The 22,027-nt window shown below is 39.3% G+C and overlaps 1 protein-coding gene across 4 annotated transcripts; it reads right to left on the bottom strand.

Annotated features, from left to right (window-relative positions):
- Positions 1 to 14,816: 14,816 nt before the first annotated feature.
- LOC109966292 (ATP-dependent RNA helicase DDX39A-like) lies at positions 14,817 to 21,388 on the bottom strand. Of its 4 annotated transcripts, none has more exons than XM_020611032.1 (10): positions 21,131 to 21,388; positions 19,946 to 20,153; positions 19,638 to 19,765; positions 18,208 to 18,484; positions 17,688 to 17,806; positions 16,873 to 17,004; positions 16,530 to 16,639; positions 16,040 to 16,184; positions 15,590 to 15,737; positions 14,817 to 15,063 (listed from the first exon to the last, which is right to left on the bottom strand). In XM_020611032.1, exons 2-10 carry the CDS (start codon positions 20,151 to 20,153, stop codon positions 15,047 to 15,049), a joined length of 1,284 nt encoding a protein of 427 aa, XP_020466688.1. In that variant the 5' UTR covers positions 21,131 to 21,388; the 3' UTR covers positions 14,817 to 15,046. The 4 variants fall into 4 exon arrangements, with proteins under 4 accessions (XP_020466688.1, XP_020466687.1, XP_020466686.1 ...); XM_020611031.1 differs by having other exon boundaries at positions 21,126 to 21,387; XM_020611030.1 differs by lacking the exon at positions 21,131 to 21,388 and adding an exon at positions 21,044 to 21,062.
- Between the last annotated feature and the right edge of the window lie 639 nt (positions 21,389 to 22,027).

Here is a 22,027-nt window from a genome sequence, read left to right as displayed (position 1 = left end):
CTGAACAACACAGCAACGCCCCTAATGTTATTATTAACACCTGTTTCTATGACAAGTCAAAATATCTGCTGTGAACAAGGCCAATGTGAAAGTGTAAGAGGTCCTGAGCAAAGTATCTACTTACTTAGCTGTTCATGGAAATTTCATTTATGGACCTCTTCAGCAAATGGAACTTGGTCAGGTATCGTCAAAAGACTGTTCTACAAACAACAGCATCAGTCATTTCACAAAAGAAAGCATGTTTTTGTGCTGCTCTTTTCAATATTTTTTCTCAGTGTCCTGTTCTTTGCTACTGTTGTAGCCCTTTTTGCTTTATAACTGCTATGGTCTTAGTGTGTCCAAGCAGAGACATTGAGATGTTAAATAGTTTGTATTAGGTGTTGACGCCTTCTATTTTTCAAAAGTTTCAAGCTGCTCAGCCATATAACAGGGCCCCACTGAGATGTTCCTACTGGGACTTATTGAAATCGATTTCAGTTCTGATCTTGAAACAAAGCAGAAAGAAGAAATGTGATTTGCCCTAATGAAGGTCCAGTACTTTGGCTATGTTATTAATTTACTTACACTGGACCTGATATACAGAGCTTTCTTTTGTGTGTATCAATAAAATTGCTCCAGTCATTTAGATATGGTCAGATTTGTTTTGGTTTTGCATCACATGATGTTTTGGTTTTACATCATTTATAATGTGAACAGTAATTGACAGTAGATCATATCCTTACTTACTGAAGAAAAAACAAAACATTAAGAGGATGGAGGCCTTTTAGTTTCTAGTTTCAGAGTGACTCCATCATTAAAGGGATAGTTTGACTATTTGGGAAATTATGATCAATACCACTCTCTGGAGAGAACTATTTACACTTCAATTTTTGTAATACTTAAAAAAAATAAGACAAATTGTATTGACTGGTGATCCTTAAAGATGATCAGTCTAATAAAATAATAAATACATTCTTTATTGCCAAGATGTATCTGATTTGAACTGGATTGCATCTTTTCCTGCCAAGTCATATCAGGAAAATATTCAATAAGCCTCATTATTAAATAGCCTGTTCAGAGTTTCACTTAATTTCCTCTGTAATTGAAATCTGGTGAGCTTTGAGCTTCTGAATCACTATCATGGAAGCCTAATGTCTTCGGCTTCTCCAGCCAACCATATATAGGCCTTTATCACTGCTCCTTGTGGACAAAAAATTATGCTGTGGACCTGTCAGGCAAGACACTCAGAGGGATGAGAGAATTCCAAACTAATTCCCTACTGCAGCTGCAAAAGAGGCAGATGGGAGTTGGGTAAGGAAGCCAAGAGGCGTCATTTATCTTCATAAGACCCTCATTCTGTCTGAGTTGGAGCAAGCAGAGGAAGAGGAAACAGAAGAGAGGGAACTGAAGGATGTGGGGAGGAAGGCAGAGAGAGATGTGAGTTTTCTGTGAATGTTGCAAACTGATATCTGCATGAGTTTGCCGCTGGTGAAAGAAGGTTTCATTCGTTGTCAGCTTCTAGTACAGCTCCAACGGGATGAGGAGAAAAGGATGTGTGCATGTGAGGAATGGGTGGGAAAGTAGTGATGTATGAGGGAGGAGGAAAGGACAGACGTAGCAAGGGAGATTGGAATACATACTGTAGCTGGACAGGGGTGGAGAGGGAACAGAGTATGGCTAAGGAGAGGAGCATGGAATTTATGGAAATTCTATTTTAGTGTCATTACATTGTCATTCCAAAAAACAATACAAGTACACAATAGATGAATGTAAAAGTCATGTGCAAAATTATTTTAAGAGGCAGGTTGTGCACTAAAATACTATATATCCAGAGTTATACAACAAGATTGTACAGACACGGTAGTGACTCCCCTGAAGCTGTAGTTAGACACAGCAGCATTGAACGTAGTGCTGACATCAGCATACTAACGTGTGTTTGTACAAAATGTAATGTCAATCCCTCAGTGGTGGGACAAGTACTCAGGTCCTTTACCTAAGCAAAAAGTAGCAAAACAACAGTCTAAAAATACTCTGTTGCAAGTAAAAGCCTTGCATTCAAAATGTTCTTTTAAGTAAAACTATGAAAGTATTAGCATCAAAACACACTTTCAGTACTAAAAGTAAAAGTACTTATTATGCAGAATGGCACATTTCACATAAAAGTATATCGTAATATTGGACTATAATTATTGATGTATTATTGTGTACATCACTTTAATGTCACACCTAGTAAAGGCGGTGCTACTTTTAACTGGCATATATGCATTTAATTTGGATTATTGCCGGGAGATCAATAAAGCATTACCTATTACCTTTTTTTATTATTGTTCATTTGATTGTGAAAAGTAACTAGTAACTAAAGTTATCCAATAAATGTAGTGGAGTAGCATGTACAATATTTGCCTCTAAAATATAGTGAGGTTCACGTATTAGGTAGCAGAAAATTAAAATGCTCAAGTAAAGTAGAGCTACCTCAAAATTGTACTTAAATATAGTATTACTTTCCACTGCTGCACAACATCCATCCTGTAGTTATTAAGAAAATTCTGCATGGGCTAATAAAAAAAAAATCAGTTTACTAAACATATGGAGTAGCTTCCATAAGGCATAGTGGTGAACAGCCTGCCATGCCTTCTTCTCAGACAATGTTTGCAGTAGCTCTCGTGATCGGGTGGTAGTACTTGGGCACTTATGATGTGCTATGCAGTTTTGTTAATTGCTATGCTGTGGTACACACTGGGCAAGAACAGGAAGGGGATATTAGTTTGATTTTACCTCTGGAAGACACAGAGGCATAGCTCTACCTTCTTAACTAGAGAGGGGTTGTTGAGGAACCAGGCAAACACCCAGGAACTTAGAGCTCGGTGCTAGGGCCACCTAATGTGGATAAGGGCATGAGGTTCTAGATTTCCTGACATCTACAATGAGCTCTTTGACATTGCTGATGTTTGAGCTCTACTCTGCAAGGTGCACTATACACAAGGGTGAAAAGTAACCAAGTACTGAAGTACAATTTTGAGGTATCTGTACTTTATCTGAGTATTTCCAGTTTCTGCTACTTCAACTTCAACTTCATTACATTTCTGAGAAAAATAATGTACTTTTTATTCACTACATTTATTTAATTGCTGTAGTTACTAATTACTTTTCAGAAATAGATTAATAAAACAAAATACAGTATGATCTTAAGATTTTATTGATCCTCTGAAAAATTCACAAGCCAGCAGGATGTAAACTATTTCAAATGATAAGCATAAAAGGTAGTTAAGATTAGCTTCACTTTTACAAGTTGTGACATTAGGTGACAGATGAGCTTAGGAAGATCAAAGTGAGGAAGGTTGCAGGTCCAGATGGTACTGTATCAACCCCAGGTTCCTTAGGTCCTTGATCAAAGTGAGGAAGGCTGCAGGTCCAGATGGTACTGTATCAGCCCCAGGCTCCTTAGGTCCTGTGCAGATCAGTTGTGTGGGATAGTTGAGCACATGTTCAACATGGGCCTGAAGCCGGGGAGAGTGCCACAGCTGTGGAAAACATCCTGTGTGGTACCAGTGCTGAAGACGCAGCACATGAAGGACCTCAACAGACACTGGAGAAACTGGTCCTGGTCCATCTCCACTCTTTGGAGAGCTCATCTATGGATCCACTGCAGTTTGGCTACCAGCCTGGAATCGGAGTGGATGACACTACACAGAGCCCTTTCTTACTTAGAGAAGCCTGGGAGAACTGTAAAAATCATGTTCTTTGACTTCTCCAGCGCCTTCAGCACCATACAGCTGGGACTTCTGAGGGACAAGCTGGAGCACATAGGGGTGCACCTCCAGCTATGAAAGTGGATTCTGGACCACCTCACCAACCAACCACAGTATGTAAGGGCAGGGGACTGTATGTCTGACATGGTAGTCTGCAGCAGAGGGGCCCCACAGGGAACCATTTTGGCACCGTACTTCTTCACTGCAGAATTCATGTACAGCTCATTGAATCATCACCTGCAAAATTTCTCCAAGATCGTGGGCCTCATCGCAAATGAATTTCCCTGTCATGGGACTAATCAAGGATTATCTTATCTCATCTCATCTCATCTTATCAAATGTGATGTGCACAATAATTATAATCCAATAATATCATATAATGTATATCAATTTGAACTGTGCCACATGTACTTTAACTTTTGGTACTTTAAGTATATTTTGATGCTAAACTTTTGTATTTTTATTTATGTTATATTTTGAATGCAGGACTTTTACTTGTAACAAAGCATTTTTACACTGTGGTTTTGCTACTTTTACTTAGGTAAACAATCTGAGCACCATTGATTATACATCTCCCCCCACATGAGGTGAGGAGCATACTCCCATATGGTAAAGAAAGGAGTTAGCAGCTGGCCAAAGGTTAATCCCCACCTCCCAGTTGAGCAGGATATTGAAGCTTAAGTCTTCGGGCAATGCTGATGCTCTACCTGGGAAAAGCTTAGTCCTTCCCTGTCAGTGGGCTCCTGTGATGGGAGATAGGAGGCAAGAGTATTTTCCAAATAAAACCAAGTTCAAAGTGACTTCGCTCTGCTGCTCCACAGTGTGGAGAAAGGTGGGTGGGAAAGAGGAAGGTGAGGAAAAAAGAGAGGGAAAAAGGTGGTCAGAGAGGTTTAATAAAAGGAAACAAATTGAATAACTGAGAGGGGGAGAAATAGAAAAGATGAGGATAAAGAGAGGTAGAGAACATCCTTCATCAGCTTCACCACCTACCCACAGTCTGTTGATATGAGTTTAATTAAAGATCAGGGAGGGTGAGCAAATAAAAGAGGAAAGATGAAAGCAAAATAATATTTAACAGTGATGTAACAATAAATATTCTCATGAAATCATCAGACATAATCATCATATTATGATATTATCGACATATTCTTTTGATCATGACCGTATGGACATGATCAAGTAGCTCTTTAGCCCCAAAAGTGCTTGTGCTGAATTTCAGTTCAAATGCACCAGGTGATTTTACTGATTAGTCCCTCTTTCTGGTCAAATCAGATAAACCAGCTACTAAATCAACTGGTAGGGCTGGAAGGAAAACTGGTGGGAAAACCCTCATCTCTGACACCAAAGCCATCAACATCAGGCTCCATGGCGCTCTGTTAGCTTCTTGGCCTCAGTGTGTCTGCACTGCCAGTGTTGACTTCACAGCTCAGTTAAGCAATGGATCACAACCTGCCTCACACTTTCTGTTTTTACAGCAGTGTTTGACTCCATCTTGTGGAGGTTTGAAGAACCACCGGTCATTACTGATCATCAAACTAATACTGAGAAAGAACACAATTTAAAAAGCTGATAGACATTTATGATATGACATAGAATAAAGTATTCACACTTTGCTTCTTAAAATGGCAACCTGAATAATCACAGATTTAAGAACTGATTTTCATCTTAATCTACTTGTATTCTCATAGGACAAGGGTTTAATCCATTGTTTGGTCATAAAATTTACACCAGGGGGAGAAATTGCTCGAAGGAAATTGTCCTTATTAATTTTGGGTTTTCCAGCACCAACTCTTCTCTCCTGAAAGCTGAGTGCTGTTCTTATGTAACCTTACAATTTTTGGTGAGTTTGAACTGTGCAGCTCATTAACATAGGAGCCATATGTTTAACTTTTTCCACTGTAGGATCACAGAAAGCACCCTGGCACCACCAGTTGCATTCTCTCTTCCTCCCTTTTCTCTCAGGACAAGACTTTTATCCACAAGTCTCAGTTTCATTCTCCCATTTAGATAATTACACTGGAATTATATTATGTAACATGTATTTCTTTACATCTGTCTGTGTATTTATGTATTTTGTAAAGTATATGACCTTAGTATCATATAATTTGCTTTAAAAGTGGTATAGGATGAAATACCCTTGGTTTGTTTTGTGTGAAATACCATACTGCCAGATGGCCAGAACCCCGCTGGGGCACTTGCTCACTCCTCCCCTTGAAAAAATAAACTCTCTGACCATGAAACACCTGTTGTCCCCCTCCTCCGCTTCCTTAACTCTCTTCTTTTTCTCTCCACCCTTATACCTACTTTGATTCACTGTTGTTTCCTTTGGCTGTTTCCTGTTTTCCTACATCGACCTTTTCACAAGCATTGTCTACATTGCTGGTTTTACATATCATGTTGTATCCTGTGTGTACATCTCAGGTGAAGGGCTGTGTGAGAGAAACAACACAATATCATGTCATTCAGCTTTAACTTGACTTTGTTTTTTACTATTTGATCTTTGGCACATCTCATTACTACTATTCTCTCAGTTATTTTATTGCTAAAAGGATGAAGGTTAATTCACCTGATTAAAATGTAAATGTAAAACAATCTGTGGTGGAAAGTAACTGTACATTTATTCAAATACTTAACTAATTTCTTCCATTTTTTTGTCTTTTGCAGTTTAGAATAAGCTTTGGTTTAAACAGAGTGATCTTCAGGTCATCAAAAGCAGCAAGTAGTCTGAAGAAGGCCTGGTCTGCGATGGGGTAATGGTATACAGTTACATAAAAACAGCCTACACAGCATTACACTGCTGAGTTGGAAAATAAATGTAATTTATGCACAGAGTAAAAATCAGTGAGCCTAGTATTGATCCTTGTGGAACACCTTCATCAACAATCTGGGAACTTGAAACCACCAGCAGCAACAATTTATTTGTCTAGAAGAACCTTTTCTTCTTTACTCTCCTATTAAACATGTCTCAACTTCTTAGGTTTATCTTGTGACCCTAATTATCCACTGGACATATACATGTACATTTTGCAGATAATACTTCTGTACTTTTACTTATGTAACACTTTGAGTGCAGATTTGGGCTATTTGTAATGAAATATTCCTACAGTGTTTTTACTGGTACTTGTAACGGATCTGAGTAGGCTACTTCTTACACTACTGCTTATACTTCAGCAAAGCATTTGAATACTTCTTCCAACATTAGGTAGGTAGGTACTTTATTGATCCCACAGTGGGGAAATTTCTGTGTTACAGCAGCAATAGAGAACAACCAACATACAATAAGAACAGAGACATAAGAACAGAACTTCATAGAAACACGGGAAAGAACACAACGAGGACACAGCTGCTGTAACTTGCTGCCACACCGCGCAGCGAATGTTTACGTAAGTACGTAGTAACAAAGAACAATTAGTCTTAAAATAAAAAGTTACATAAAGGCAACAAGGCATTAGGACCGATACACACAAGGATTATAAAAGTAGCATCATCAGAACATTACATTTTACACAGCACAAATAAGCAAACAGCACTGGAGAAAATCAGGAACAGCAGTAGAGACTAAACAACCAGGAAATCAAGAACAATCGAATATTACTCACACAACTGATCCCACAATGGGGGAAAGAAAACTGTGTTTCAGCCATAAGGATCTCTGAGCAACTACTCAAAAATACCTAAAGCAGGGCAATGTACAGTATTTGAGAGAGATCAGGAACAAGATATTACACATGAGCCTATTTACAATGCATTTCACACCCAGGAGCTGAAATATTGCACCATAGTAGATTATTACATAGTCCCTCATAATTTCACCTATCTTATCACTGCAGTGATGTGTTGTACAGTCTGATTGCTGTGGGGAGGAATGACCTGCGGTAACGCGCCTTCTCAACAAGTACTATTTGTTCTTGTAAAGGACCTTTAACTATAGTCCACTTCCTGATTATATTAAGATCAAATCCACCACAACTGTGACTCAAATTCTAGGTGAAAACTCAGCTTGGAGAAAATTTACTCACATCACACAGCATAGAGTGGCCTTGACATAATATTTGTCTGATACCTTTTAAAACAATGCAGATGGAATACAGCAGATATAACCATAGAACTTCACACAGAGAAGTGTGTACATATAGTAACTTATTTTCTTGTCTAAAAGTGACTGGTCTACTTCATTACACAGGACTAGCTTTACATCTCCATCAGAATGAGGCTCCTGTGCTTCTGATTCTATCTGTTTAGCATCAGTAGAGAAGCTGAAAACAGAAGCAGTCACAGGACTTACTGAACTTCCAAGGATTAAAACAGAATGGCCATGACTTGGCCTCCTTGGTCACACCATTAGAGGTATAACTGACAGATTCATACAGGTAAGGTAGTTTCTTTTTTAAATTTAGAGTCATGACCCCAGTCCACAAACTGTGTGCTTCAATAAAACACTAGTCAGACATGTAGCTGCAGAACAGAGATGATTCACCAGCACAGTTTTCCCAGCACCTCAGACAGTCACCACCCATTTGAGAAATCATGTGAGAGGTTTATCCTTTTTAAAGTCTAAGTCAGAACTTTACAAGTATGCATGGACATGCATAGTGGGAAGTTAAATTTCAAAACTCCTATCACATTTCATGCCTATCACATTTGCCTATCACATTTCATTCATCAAAAGAAATCTGTGTTAAGGCATGTGCGGCTGAAAGCCTGTGGTTGAGAAGGAGGCCAGCAAAGGAAGAGGAGGATATGGAGAGGGCCAAGCCTCAGATGAGCTGCCCTTTAAATAAATAATTCCGCATTCACCCTTGACTTTCCAAATTATCATATCCTTATCATTCCCATGTCAGCACCATGTGGTTTGAAACAATAGTCAGGAACAGTCAGGCCACCTGAATTCGAGATGTAATTCCCAGGCTATGATGGACACAGACAAAGAAAGTCACGTTCACTCTCTCTGACAATTGCTATGATCTTGCTTAATACACCACTTTAATTTTTTTTTTTTTTTTTTTTTTTTGCCCTGGTATCTGTATTGGTCTGGAAAAAAAAAGAGGGAATTCCTCCCTCCTTGTTTTTTCCCCAGATATGGAACTCTTATTAAGTTCTTTCTTATTAACTGTCTAGCCCAGCTGAATATATTTACTTAGTGTTAAAAGAGTGGCAGCCAAAGGATAATAATCACCTTTCTTTGGCCAAGCATGTTACACACAAGGAATTTGTCTCCAGTACAGAACCGAGGCAGCCATCTGCAATGCCAACTCACAACAATGGCTCTAACCATCGGGGGCAACTTGGGGGTTCAGTGTTTTGCTCAAGGACACTTCGACATGTGGACTGCAGGCACCGTGATTCGAATCTCCAACCCTCCGGTTGGGAGACAACCACTCTACCCACTGAACCACAGTCGCCCCCAAAGGAGCTGGAATGGACCATTAAGTGTGAATTAAACGTGGCTGTCACATTTGAATTGTTATCCCATAAAATAAACACAAAGCAGTCCTTGCAAGTTTCAAGAATGGCTGCATTCATTACTTAACACCAATCAGCAAACTAGCCCAGTGGTAAAGCCATTCTGATTGGCTAGATGTCTGGAGAGGGGTGGGGTCTCTCAGAGATCACAGGGTGTATAGAGTTTAGACAGAGTTTATTCCAGTAGGAAAACAAAGACCAAAGTCTGAAAATAAATAGAAGCAGTATAAAACTACTTAAGACCAACAACCATTCAGTGGAGAATTTTTTCTAGCCATGCAGAGCCCCTGGTTTGCCTTCCAGGGATAAATACTGTATCAGACAGATGTGGGTGCTGCAAGGTATGTGCTGCACAGCTTAACCAGGACTGCAGCCCCACAAGGCCTTGTGACCACTACAAAGGACTAGAGTGTAATTACAGCAACAATGTGACTATGGCCTGGGGCATCTGTCGAGGTGAGAGAGGAAGAAACAGTGGCTGTACACAAGGAAGGAATTTTATTCAGAAAATAGCTTCCTTTTGCCGATATTTGTGTTGCGCAACTGTGCATAGTATTAATTTACACAAGAAAAAAATGTGTTAAGTTTCCTATATTTAAAATGAATATGGTGAATGTGCAACAATTCATAAATGATGGCAAATGTCAGATACATATTTAAAGTCCTTTGTATAAGGTCAAAAACATCACAGCTCAGTGATCAGGTAACAGGTAAAAATGCACACCCAGAAACAGGACAGGGGGTATTTTAATGACTAGAAGATGTTTTGTGTCAGCAACAGAGGGTTTCAGAGATAAAAATACACTTTCCATCTGCACCATGCCAGTGCTACCCCGCAAACTATGAATAGCTGTTTCTTCCATGCTTTGGAGACGAGGAGTCTGACACTCACTGTCTCCTTATTTCCACTGACTTTTCCATCCTTGTGGTCCCCTGTGTGATTTTGTGTGGTGTTGTGGTGTGAGGTCATTGTGTGTGTTCTGGGAAAGTCAGGAGAAATTCTACATAACAGGGTTTACTTCATCTATTGAAATTAGATAATGCGGGGAATTCTTCTTAACAATATCTTATGTAAACCGAGTCTCTGTCATTGGTTCCTCCACGTCCTGTCCTGTAGAATGAGATGCATCTTGGAAATACCTAACCTATGGATTTTGCTCAGAATATCCTTGTTGATCTCTGGTTTATGCAACAGCCAGTATCTGTATACAATCAATCTGCAGTACATCTCTGTACATGTCATTTCAGAGTCATTAAATGTTTTGTTTCAAATGAGAAATGTGTGTATTTCCAGCTAAATCGGAAGGAGGCACATGTGAGTACAATAGCAGGATCTACCAGAATGGAGAGAGCTTCCATGCCGGCTGTAAACATCAGTGTACCTGCATCGACAGTGCTGTTGGTTGTGCTCCTCTCTGTAACAAGAAGCTGCCACCAGCTTCACTGACCTGCCCCTACCCACGGTTGGTCAGGATACGCAGGCAGTGCTGCTTCAGCATGGACTGCCATAAAGGCATCTTGCGCTTCCCTCATAAGTATCAGGTTTGTTTTTTATGTACTGGCAAACATCTTCCTTTTGAGCAAATTGGCAAACTATTTTGTGGAATTTCTCTACATGTGATTGAACTTGTAGCAATATCAAATTGTAACAGTGCACATCAGCACCTAGCACTGTGATTTTTTTTTTTTTTTGAGAGAAAGTAAAGTTGATTAGGATCAATCCATTGATTATCTATACCACCTATCCTGTAGAGGATCTTTGGGGGCTGCACTATATCAGGGGGCTCTATTTATCTTATTGCCTTTCATATCATTCAGTCTTTTCAGAACAATTTTGAGAAACAAATTTAAGTCATTGAACTGTCCTCTCTTGAAATAGCTCTTCTGGAATAAAGCCTTGAAATTTGCAGTTTTGAACAGATGAGGCTTACATTTTCCAGATAAAACTGTTTGCACAGATAGATACAGTTCAGTGGGTCCTTTAAATCATATCAAAGTCATTCAGTAACAGATGAGTAAAGTAACCACTTCATAATCAGGGTGCCATAGTGATAACACTGTAATAAAAATAACCATGAATCTCCAACAGACACCACTGTCCTATCTTAATTTTTATCACAGGTGCCTTCAACACAACAACACCATCCTAGACTTCATCCTGTCCCACACCCCCATAAAAATGAGCTGGACCTGGCCAACAAACTTGCAGAAGTCAAGTCCAGTGGCTGGGAGAGTAAATATGGCTACAAGCATCTGCCTGGTGAGAGAGAGAGAAAGACAGAATTTTGTGACAGAAGTGAAATACTGATATATAGACAGGTAAAGGTAATATATAAAATCACGCTTTATAGCGAAATCACCAAGGTTCGGCTGATGTTAAAAGAACTCCATCTGTTTGTCACAAGATGCAAACGTCTACAGGTTGTGGCCATATCAACCAGACAGTGTTTAGTCCTGTGCTTTAAAAAGTCTTGTCTCTCTGAGGCTGCATTTGGCTTTTCAGCGGTGTTTTGCTTATTTAAGCTATTTGTTCACTTATTTGACAGGAACAGTGCATATTAATTATTTTCTGAAAATATGCAACAGTTAGCCAAAAGGCTAAGTTCATCTGTAGTCCCTTCTTTGAGCTAAATGCTAGCATGTGCATGCTAATATACTTACAATGAGCATGTTAACATGTTGATGTTAAGCAAGTATAGTACCATATTTACTATGTTCACCAGCTTAATACATGCTAACATTTGCTAATTGGTGCTAATCACAAAATAGAGGCCATAATAAAGACTAAGACTATGGGATTGTAGTTTTAGAGATATTCAGTCATAATGTACGTAAGACTGCACAGATGGAAGTGCTATATGAAAAATCTAAAAATCACTGAAGTAATAACAATTCATCCTCAGGGGAAAACACATGCTTACCAAATTTCATGGTAATCTATTCAATAATTGACACATTTCAGTCTGAACCAATGTAGTGAACTGGCCAACCAGCAGACGAATACTGCCACCCCATAGTGTCTTGCTGCTTGGTGTGAAAAAATAAATAGAAAATTGTGTAGAACAAAATGAATTTTTTCTGCTCTTCCATACTAGTAATCTTTTGCAGTCCCCCACATTTATCTCATGACCCCTTAATTAATGGGGTTCTGGCCCACAAATTTGGAACAGCTGTTCTAATTGATTTGTGTGATTTTTTCTTTTCTCTCTGCCCTCCACCCATCTTCATATTTTTGACTCTGATCAGTGTGGAACCAGCTGAAAGAGAAGTGCCCAGTTCAGACCACTGACTGGTCCCAGTGCTCTCACAGCTGTGGGATGGGCATTTCATATCGTATCACCAACAATAACACTCAGTGCAAGCTGGAGAAAGAGACGAGGATCTGTACCATACGGCTGTGCCATGCTCTAACTGTCAAAGCCAAGGTGAAGTAGACTAAGACTGACTTGAGCTAGTGGAGAGAAAGACAGACAAGGAGCGTAGGCCAGATATCCACATTGGTGCCAGTGTAACATCTTATCACATCAACTTTCACACAGGGACGCCTTGTCATAATTATTAGTAGGGAATTATTTAACTTCTTATCTGAACATGCAGGGAAAACAATATTTGCTTTCTTGTTTCCCTCTTTCAACCAAACAACAGACCCTGAAAATATCACATCTGTACTACAAACACTGAAAAATGAATACTGAGTAAATATGCTCTTAGTGCCAAATCTGAAACAAAGATCATTTCAACAGAACTTTCAGGTAGGTACTTATCCAGTGGGGACTGGGCACTGTTGATTTACTCAGCTGTGTTTTCATAGCTAGGCCCCATATGTGTACTCAGAGTGCAGGGAAGTAGTGTGTCTATATTAATCCTCTATGTTGGACTGAGCAGTATTTTCTCTGCTCTACTGATTTAAAAGCTCTGGTGCCAAGAATGATCATAGGTAACAGTGTGTTTAACAAAAAACAAACCATCAAATGTTAAATAAATGATTAGTCTTAAAATTAATTGCTTGAGTCTCTAAATAATCCCTTTCTCAATCCCTGCTTTGGCATAACAAGTTGAAATCCATTCCTCCTAATGTGAAACTAATTAGTTTGAGGGTAAAGCTACTTAAATCTGCTGTTATGTAAAAGGACGGGGCAGATAAAACTCAAACCTTTAGACTTTGTTTTTTTTTATCATGAATTTTGTTTTGGTGAATTTTCTTACTAAAGCCACTTTTATCATCCAACTACAGAAAGGGAAGAAGTGCTCGCTGATGCAGAAAGGCCCAGAGTCCATCCGCCTGTCCATCGGAGAATGTGTGAGTGTCCGCCTTTACCGGCCCAGCTACTGCGGTGTGCACAGATGGATGGTGCTGCTCCAAGCCGCACACGCACTGTACCTGTGACCTTTGTCTGCCCAAATGGCAAGCATTTCCAGAGATCAGCCATGTTCATCCAATCATGTAAATGCAGTGATGACTGTGACCACCTCAACAACGTGGTGCTCCCGCCACAGCAGTGGATGTACAGAGACACTCATAAGTTCATAGACTAGTACTGAGGTGGATTTAGTATGTTAATGTGATGAGTTCCACTTACCTGCCAAAGACACCTCGAGACAAGGGACCATGTTGCTCATATGGCTCCACCTGAGTGAAACCCACAGGCACCTAGCAGACTGCAGGCAACAGGGGCCGCCTCGGTTTTATTTACAATCATAAAGTCAGCCCTTATTGTAAAGGGTGACTGGAGTGGACCTCTTACTTTACCTGCTCCAGTTTACAAAGACATGGGGCCCTAATAAGCGCCCTGAAGCACCCCTTGACTTCCTTAATCAGCACTGAAACAAATGAGTGAACTATGACAGCTGTGTATATTGATCACCTTACATACTGTGGTCCTAAAAAAGACTCCATATCCCACAGTGCACTGTGAACCGTAAATAGTGACAACCTATGTAGAAAATTCTAGATTAATGTAATGTAACACAAACATAATGCAAAATGTGAACAAATACTTTTCTACTCAAAAAACTAGGTCAGCATTTTATGAATATAAATGCTGACTGCACCAACTGTGCTGTTGACATGACGCTATCCAAAGTTTACACACAGCAATGAATTACACCATCCTTGTAATTCAGTCTGTTAAATAAGGAACACTATATGAAAGTGAAACAAGCATCAGGGAGGCCCGGACCAATGACAGCACTTTTCCTTATACCAGTTTTTCTGGAGAATTTATTATGGAACACAGGATTCTGTAAATGCATCTTTACTTTAAACCAGGTTTGTATTATTGTCACATTTATACACTTGTGTAAAGACACCACTGCATAGCTGTCACGTTTTTGATTATGTTTTCATGTGATAAAACTGGCAGCTGAGTTCAAGTTTCAAATGAGGTTTTATTTTTATTCAGCTTGCTCAGTTTCAAATCATCCCACTTGGCAGTCGATGCAAAGCGGCCAACTATTAGGGAAAAGGGTGGCTGTCCTGAAAAGTATGATGATAGCACCCTCTGCTTGTGAGAATTGTTACCCACAGTCAAAAGTGGCAACAAAATCCACATTTTGAAGTCAGTTTAATTTCATTTGAAATTAAACTGACATACTCACATGTGCAAAATTAAATCCAGCACCAAACAAGATATAAAAGATTTTTTTATTTAACCAAAACAATTTATCCATGGTTTTAACAACACTAAAACACACTCTGCAAAGACATAATTAAAAAAAAAAAAATCATCATTATGAACTTGCCAACAAATAAGGTAAGAGGGGGACTTAAAAATAAATGCAGGCTTCATTTTGCCTCCACCAAAATACAGCAACATCAAGGATCACACAGTCATCACTGGAAAGATGCTTCAGACTCATCTGGACTGTTCAACTGCAAAGAGAAAAGGTAAAGATTTTAGATAAGGTGTTCAAACATTCTCTACCTTAATACACAGCCAATTAAATGGGATGCCACATTTTAATGAAATCCATGTATAGCAATGTGTTGCCTTTGTGTCATAACACATTTTAAGTGATTAAGTGGAATTTTAGCCTCCAATCATGTGACTACTTTAAACAGAGTAGTATCCTGTCATTATGTTAACCTGCTTTTAAATGCAATCATGTTCAGGACTTCTGGAAACTGCTGCCACCTTTCCCTTTTCTGACAACACATTTCTACAAACAGTTGAAGACAAATATGCTTTCACTTCTGAGTGCATGGCCCTTAGTTTTACTTTGACAAAGACAAGAGCAAGCCTTAATGGATCCACCACATTGCCAGTGAAGAGATGGCATCCATATGTAAAACCACAAATCGGTTATCCAAAAATCATGTTAATTGCCAGGATACTAGTGCACATAAAAACAAACATGGCTACTACTGAACAAGTGTAACTAGCTGCAAAAGAACCTACTGTAGGAGGAAATATCAATCTCCTCTGGTAGCTCTGCTACGTTGACCTCGAAGCGGTCTTGGACCTCATTCAGGGTCTTGGCATCAGCCTCATCTGACACAAAGGTGATGGCCAGGCCTTTGGTCCCAAACCTGCCAGCACGGGCCACCTGAGGTATGAAGAAGAATGTTGTGGCTCAAACTGAATCATTCAATGTTTCCAGAAAAAGAAAGGAAGCTTATAGTCATAAACAAAGGTGAAGATTTTTAAACTATTTGACTTTTTTTTTTTTTTTTATTTCTTTTTGGACTACAATTTCCCCAATTATAAACCATTTATTGCACACTGCTTCCACAGTAAAGCATGTTCCCGTGTCCCTTTACATATATAATTTATTTTAAAAAATTAGGAGTGTTTGGGTAAATTTGCTGTCTCTGACTTGAGATAACATTTGATTATAGCTGGACTGACTCTGTGAAGGTATGTGTCAGAATCCTCTGGCATGTCGTAGTTGAAGACAATGTTGACTCGCTCAATGTCCATGCCTCGGCCAAACAGGTTGGTTGCGACCAAAATCCGCCGCTGGAAGTCTTTAAACTGCTGGTACCGGGATAACCTGGGGAAGGACAACCAACAGGTAAAGGAGTAAGCAAGATAATGTGAAGGAGACTATGTGCACAAACTGCCAACTTCTCAAACAATCTAATTTTTCCCACATAAAAGTGGTTGTACATTTCTCACCATTTAGACTTCTTCCTTGGCAAACCAGCCTGAGTACAATGCTGATGTCCAACATTTTAATATTAAAATCTCAAGTAATTACTCCAGCCTCAAAACTGTTTACAGTACATTGTGCAATTTTATTAATTTTTAGGGCTCAAGATATTAAAATACAAAAAGCTACTTTTCAATTCAAAATGTGAATAAGACTCAAATCACAACAAAATAAATCAGCATCCACCTCTCCTCCTGAGCCATGCCCCTGTGGATGGCAATAGCAGGGAAGTTCTGCTCCACCAGCAGCTGGGAGAGAGCCACACAGCGATGCACCGACTTCACAAAGATAACCACCTAACAGCAGCCAAAAGAAAAGGCTTGCATATAATTTCTGGGAAAGCCATAGACTTTAATAAAAAACACACAGGCTGAAATCAACTAATACCTCCTGCTAGATGACAAAACTTTATCTTAAAGCTTATTGGTGAAATACTGCAAATGCGTATTCCTTAATATTAAAACCTTTCCAAAAAAATGTATAATACGTACAAACTGATTGACTCATCTCAAATGATTGCAAACTATACCTGGTTGAATTCAAGCACATCGAGCAGGTCAAACAGCTTTCGGTTCTTCTCACTGTCCTTCAACTTGCAGTAATATTGCTGCAAACCATGCAGTGTCAGTTTGGTCTCATCATCCACAAACACCTCCATGGGCTGCAAAACAAGAGAGCAAGCAGCAGAAATATTAGTTTCTTCTACACACACACACACACACACTTCTGCTGCATGCTGAACCTGTTCTTCTGGCTTGCAGCTGAGCCTAGAAGAATGACGGTCCTGACCAAACCAAATCTGCAAAGGAGTATCACTCTGCCCCTCTGATATGCCCACTTGTGACACAAGTGGGCAAAGCTACAAGGTACTTTGCTGCAAACACTGAACTATTAAAAGTGTCTCATTTGTTGATTACACATAAGAATACGAGAATCCTGATAACTACAAAAATGGAGTTGATGAAATAACTGAACCAGTAACCGTCGACTCCACTTTGAGGCCATTGACCATAGCAAACATGCATTAAAAAAAAGGAGGAAGCATGTACAGCTACCTCACTGGTCCCAAACATGGAAATGTCAGCTGAAGCAACACAGCAAAAATAAATGTTTAGGAAAGCTGTGCAGCACATTAGAATACCTGTTGACAGTCTTTCTAGGGACAGGAATAATGGTTTTAACATTAGAACATAGGCCACGGTTAAGCTGTGGTGGAAGTAGTGTTCAGATTGTTTAAGTAAAAGTCACAATACCACAGTATTGTGTTACAAGTCCTGCATTCAGAATGCTACATAAAGCTAAATGAAGCACAGTAGGTTCATTTGGAAACACCAGTGAACTCACATCCTGCATGAACTTGCGGCAGACAGGACGGATCTCCTTGCTTAGCGTTGCACTGAACATCATCACTTGTTTCTCATGGGGTGTCAGCCTGAAGATTTCCTGGACATCACGCCTCATGTCTATAGCAAAAATCAAGTAATACTTGCAAAATTATATATCTATTCTTCTTTGTATATGGAAAAAAAACAAATATAACCTTGCTCATTATCTATAAATGCCAGGTAGTTATTTCTTGAGTTAATTTTTAAATAAACATAATGCATATTGCCACAATCACTACTTGACCAGACATTATTTCACAGAAAAGCCATGTTCACATTAAATCCTCACTGACAGGTCTTTACCTTGGTTTGGTATTTCAGATGACAGACATACAAATGACAGTTAATGACAACCATAAGGTGGATCTGAATAAGAACTGAGTGATGTGGAAGCCACCTGTCTTACAAACTAATCACAGTCCTTCACCATAACTACGTGTATCATAACAGTCCAATATAAAACCACTCCTCTCACTCACCCAGCTGCTCCAGCATCTTATCACACTCATCAAGCACAAAGTGTTTGATGTTCTTCACACTGAGGGTCTTGTTGCGAATGAGGGCCAGGGTACGTCCTGGAGTTCCAACCACAATGTGAGGGCAGTTCTTCTTCAGGACTTCTTCGTCCTTCTTGATGGCCAGGCCGCCAAAAAACACTGACACCTTGACAGTCGGCATGTACTTGGAGAAGCGCTCGTACTCTTTGCTGATCTGAAAGGCCAACTCTCTCGTGTGGCACATCACAAGGACAGACACCTGGTGTACAGGCAAAAAGGACAATACTCTTATGAACTGCTGAATCCTTATGTAGTGTGTCTTGTGTGCTTTTGTAATGTCAGCTAACATGTTTTCTAATCCATAATTTCACTGATTTCCTGCAGGCTTTATAAACTTTGACTAATATTTCAGAAATATTTCAGTGCTATTTAAAAAAGTTGTTTTAAAAATTCATAATTCCTTCATAAAACCAAATTACAATGAATCATTCAAAACCAACAGGAACAAAATTAATCACAAGGCCTAGGGGTTAGGGAGTCAACCAGAAACTAGGGGTGGCCATTTCAAGCTAAAATGCTATTCAATGTTCGCTGAGAGTCCCAGTCCAGCTGGTCCGTTTCGGCTAGCACCATATCGCTAGCATTGTCATGTGCACATTCTGTGATTTTACCTGTATGTCCCCAGTATTCCATGGCGTTGGAAAGCACATTTGCCAGGTTTTCAGCAGTATGCCACTCCGGCATTGCTTTAGTCTGAAGATCAGCACTCTGTATTTTCCAGTTAATTATATAATGGCAGCTGATTGTCGCATTCCATACAAATCAGTTGCAAGAGCTGTCCACACACCAATGGTCTGAAACCCTTTCAACACCTGCCAGCCGACTACTCAGCTCACATGCTTTATCATACAGTTTATCTAGTCATGCTGTGACTGCTTTTCTTGATAGCTGTAGTCTCTGCATGTTTCTGCTGTTTGTATTTGGTGCCATATATAGCTCATGCAAATTACAGCAAATAGTGATAAACCAAATTCCACACCAAGTGCCTATACACACTTGACATCTATAATAGTAGAAAGATATGTTAGTGGTGCTTTCCCACACAACAAATTAATCTGCTGCTGTCAAAATAGAGGCCATTCTTTTCTTTTGCACAAAAAGATGTGTCTTCTGAACAACCTCAGAAAAAGGAATTATGAAACCTGTAAGCTATTTTGACAAGATACAAGGAGTTTTATGGAGTCAACTGTAAGAGAAGCTTTGCCAACATCTGAAGGCTGCAAATAAAAAAAATCCAAAGGAACGTACATTTAATTAACATAGCATATCGTAAGCATCACTTAATCAGTACAGAAACAAAGAAGAGGAAGAATAATTCATAGTGACCCAGCATTAAATAACAACCAACTCACCTGACCATCAACAGGTTCTATCTGCTGCAGGGTGGCCAGTACAAATACTGCTGTCTTTCCCATACCAGACTTGGCCTGACACAGAATGTCCATGCCCAGAATAGCTTGGGGAATACACTCATGTTGAACTGAAAATAAAACAAATGGCAATTACAGGTGACTGAAAATAACAAAAGCACTTGGCAATTGATTAAGATATGACAACACTAACAGGAGAAAAAGTTAAAGTTTGTGTGGAGGTGTAGGTCTTAATTGGTGGTGTGTGGTTATAGTTTTTGAACTTTTAACAACACAAGACTGCCATTCACCTTCTGAAGGGTGCTCAAAACCACAGTCAACAATGGCACGGAGCAGCTCTGGCTTGAGGAGAAAGTCTCTGAAGCCCGAGCTGTGAATGGATACGTAGGACCCCTTCACTTCCTTCTTGTTTGTTGGGATCCCACTCTCAGGGGCTCCCTGGGGCTCCTCATCCTCTTCATAGTCCAGAAGTTCGTTATCAACGTCGTTCTCAGCCATCTATAAAGGACGACATATAAATCAGTGTCTGTTTCTCAAAGCTAGTCTTAAACAAAGTCCTTTTAATGTACAAGCACATATTTGAGATGAAGGCAAGTATTTATTGTTAAATGCTATAAATAAATGCTAGAAATTATTCAGCTTTTATCTGTTAATACCCTGGTATTGTTTTAATATATGTTCTTGTATAACGTTAGCTAATACTATAAAACACTTTGTCGTACAAATTGGCTGTTATAAATATGCCGTCTACAAATCGGAATTAATAGAAAAATGCTGATAATGCCTTGAAGCCACATTAATCAGAAACCTAATCAGCTGTTTCCAATATCAGACACATTAGCAGAAAGGTGTATGAATAACTCCGTTAACAGCAGGCCACAGCCGCGGTTCAAAATGGATGAATTATTGAAACGAGAGCTAACTTCCCAATGTGCAGATTTTAACGACCAATATTATAAAAGCGGCCCGTTTAGCTATAACAATTACACTGACTCAAAATGACAGCCGAACGATGTGAACCGGTAGACACAGCTCTATCATCAACAATGGACATCTTTTCTTTCTCCTTCATTCAAACTAGTTAGCACGCTAGTCGCTAGCAGTTGAACGGAACTCGATTTGCACTATTTGCAACATTTAGGTTAACAAACATTGTAGCTAGCCAACTATCGTTATATTTCAAATTTCTTTAGTATCACCAGCATCGAGTATGTGGTGTTTCATGTGGACGAATGGCCAGAAAACAAAAACAGTTACTCAACACAACTAGATGACTAAAGCTAATTGGCTAACTTTAAATCAAAATGGAGCTAATGTTAGTGCTGCTAGCACGTTAGCCAGCTATCGAAGCAACCCTCAAAACCTCGGTTTTAGAACCTTCAACAAACCATTCAAAATAGTTATCCGTTCCTAACAGCTAAACATACTGGCGAGTTTGATGTGGAAAGCACTGAAGCAATGCAATGTTACCTTACTGTGATGTTTTATGTCCCAACGATGCCAATGTGCGTGATACTAGCAAGACTGCAAGTAGTACAGGACAGTGAGTGTGCACGTATGATGTATTCAGGTCCACCTACAAAAAAATACTCTTCGCTTACGATAAGCTGGGATGTATTTGCTCACTTTTTGCTCAACTACGTTTTCAGATTCTCCGCCATATAACATGAATTATGAACAACGTTAGGGTAGAAAAAATCCCCGTGCTCTCAAATACACAAAGCTGTCTAAATAGTCTGGTCCGAATTTTGTTTGTGATAATTACGGTATTCTTGACAATACATGAAGGCATCAGACGCTCCATAGCAGCGCCTGATCAGAAGTCGAGTTTTCTCTCTATGATAAAATGTATTACTGAATACAGTAATACATGTAGTCACAAATTATTGTACAAGCCCTGCATTTAAAAGCATGCACGTGCTTGCTATACAGAGCCTCAGTACGAAGGCACCTAATGTTCCTCAAAGATTTAGTAAAAAGCTTCAGCTATTGGCTATCTAAATTACTTTAGAGGGATCACAGGGTCAATCTCAATTTAAATGCAAATTCATTTTAGAATTTTGTCTAATAAAGTTTTTGTTATAAGCTATAAGGAGTTTTAGGCTTTCAATTGGCGCTATGTAGAGCTAATTGCGTGTGTGTAAACCGTTTATCACAGTAGATGGGTCACATAACCTATTTGGAACCAAGCTGAAAAAAAAATCAAAATAATTTTTCTTTGCTTCACAAACAATATAAAATATTGCAGTTTAACTGCTAACAACCACATAGTTTCTCTACACATAAACACTAATGTACAAGTTTACAAAACTAAGTTTACAGATACAAATCTACAAATATATACAAAACACTGTTTGCAAGCACACCCTTTT

The sequence above is a fragment of the Monopterus albus genome, unplaced genomic scaffold (genome assembly GCF_001952655.1).
Source record: "Monopterus albus unplaced genomic scaffold, M_albus_1.0 scaffold108.1, whole genome shotgun sequence".
NCBI classification, from domain to species: domain Eukaryota; kingdom Metazoa; phylum Chordata; class Actinopteri; order Synbranchiformes; family Synbranchidae; genus Monopterus; species Monopterus albus.
Note: the sequence above shows the minus strand (reverse complement) of the source record. Positions and strands in the feature narration are given on the sequence as shown.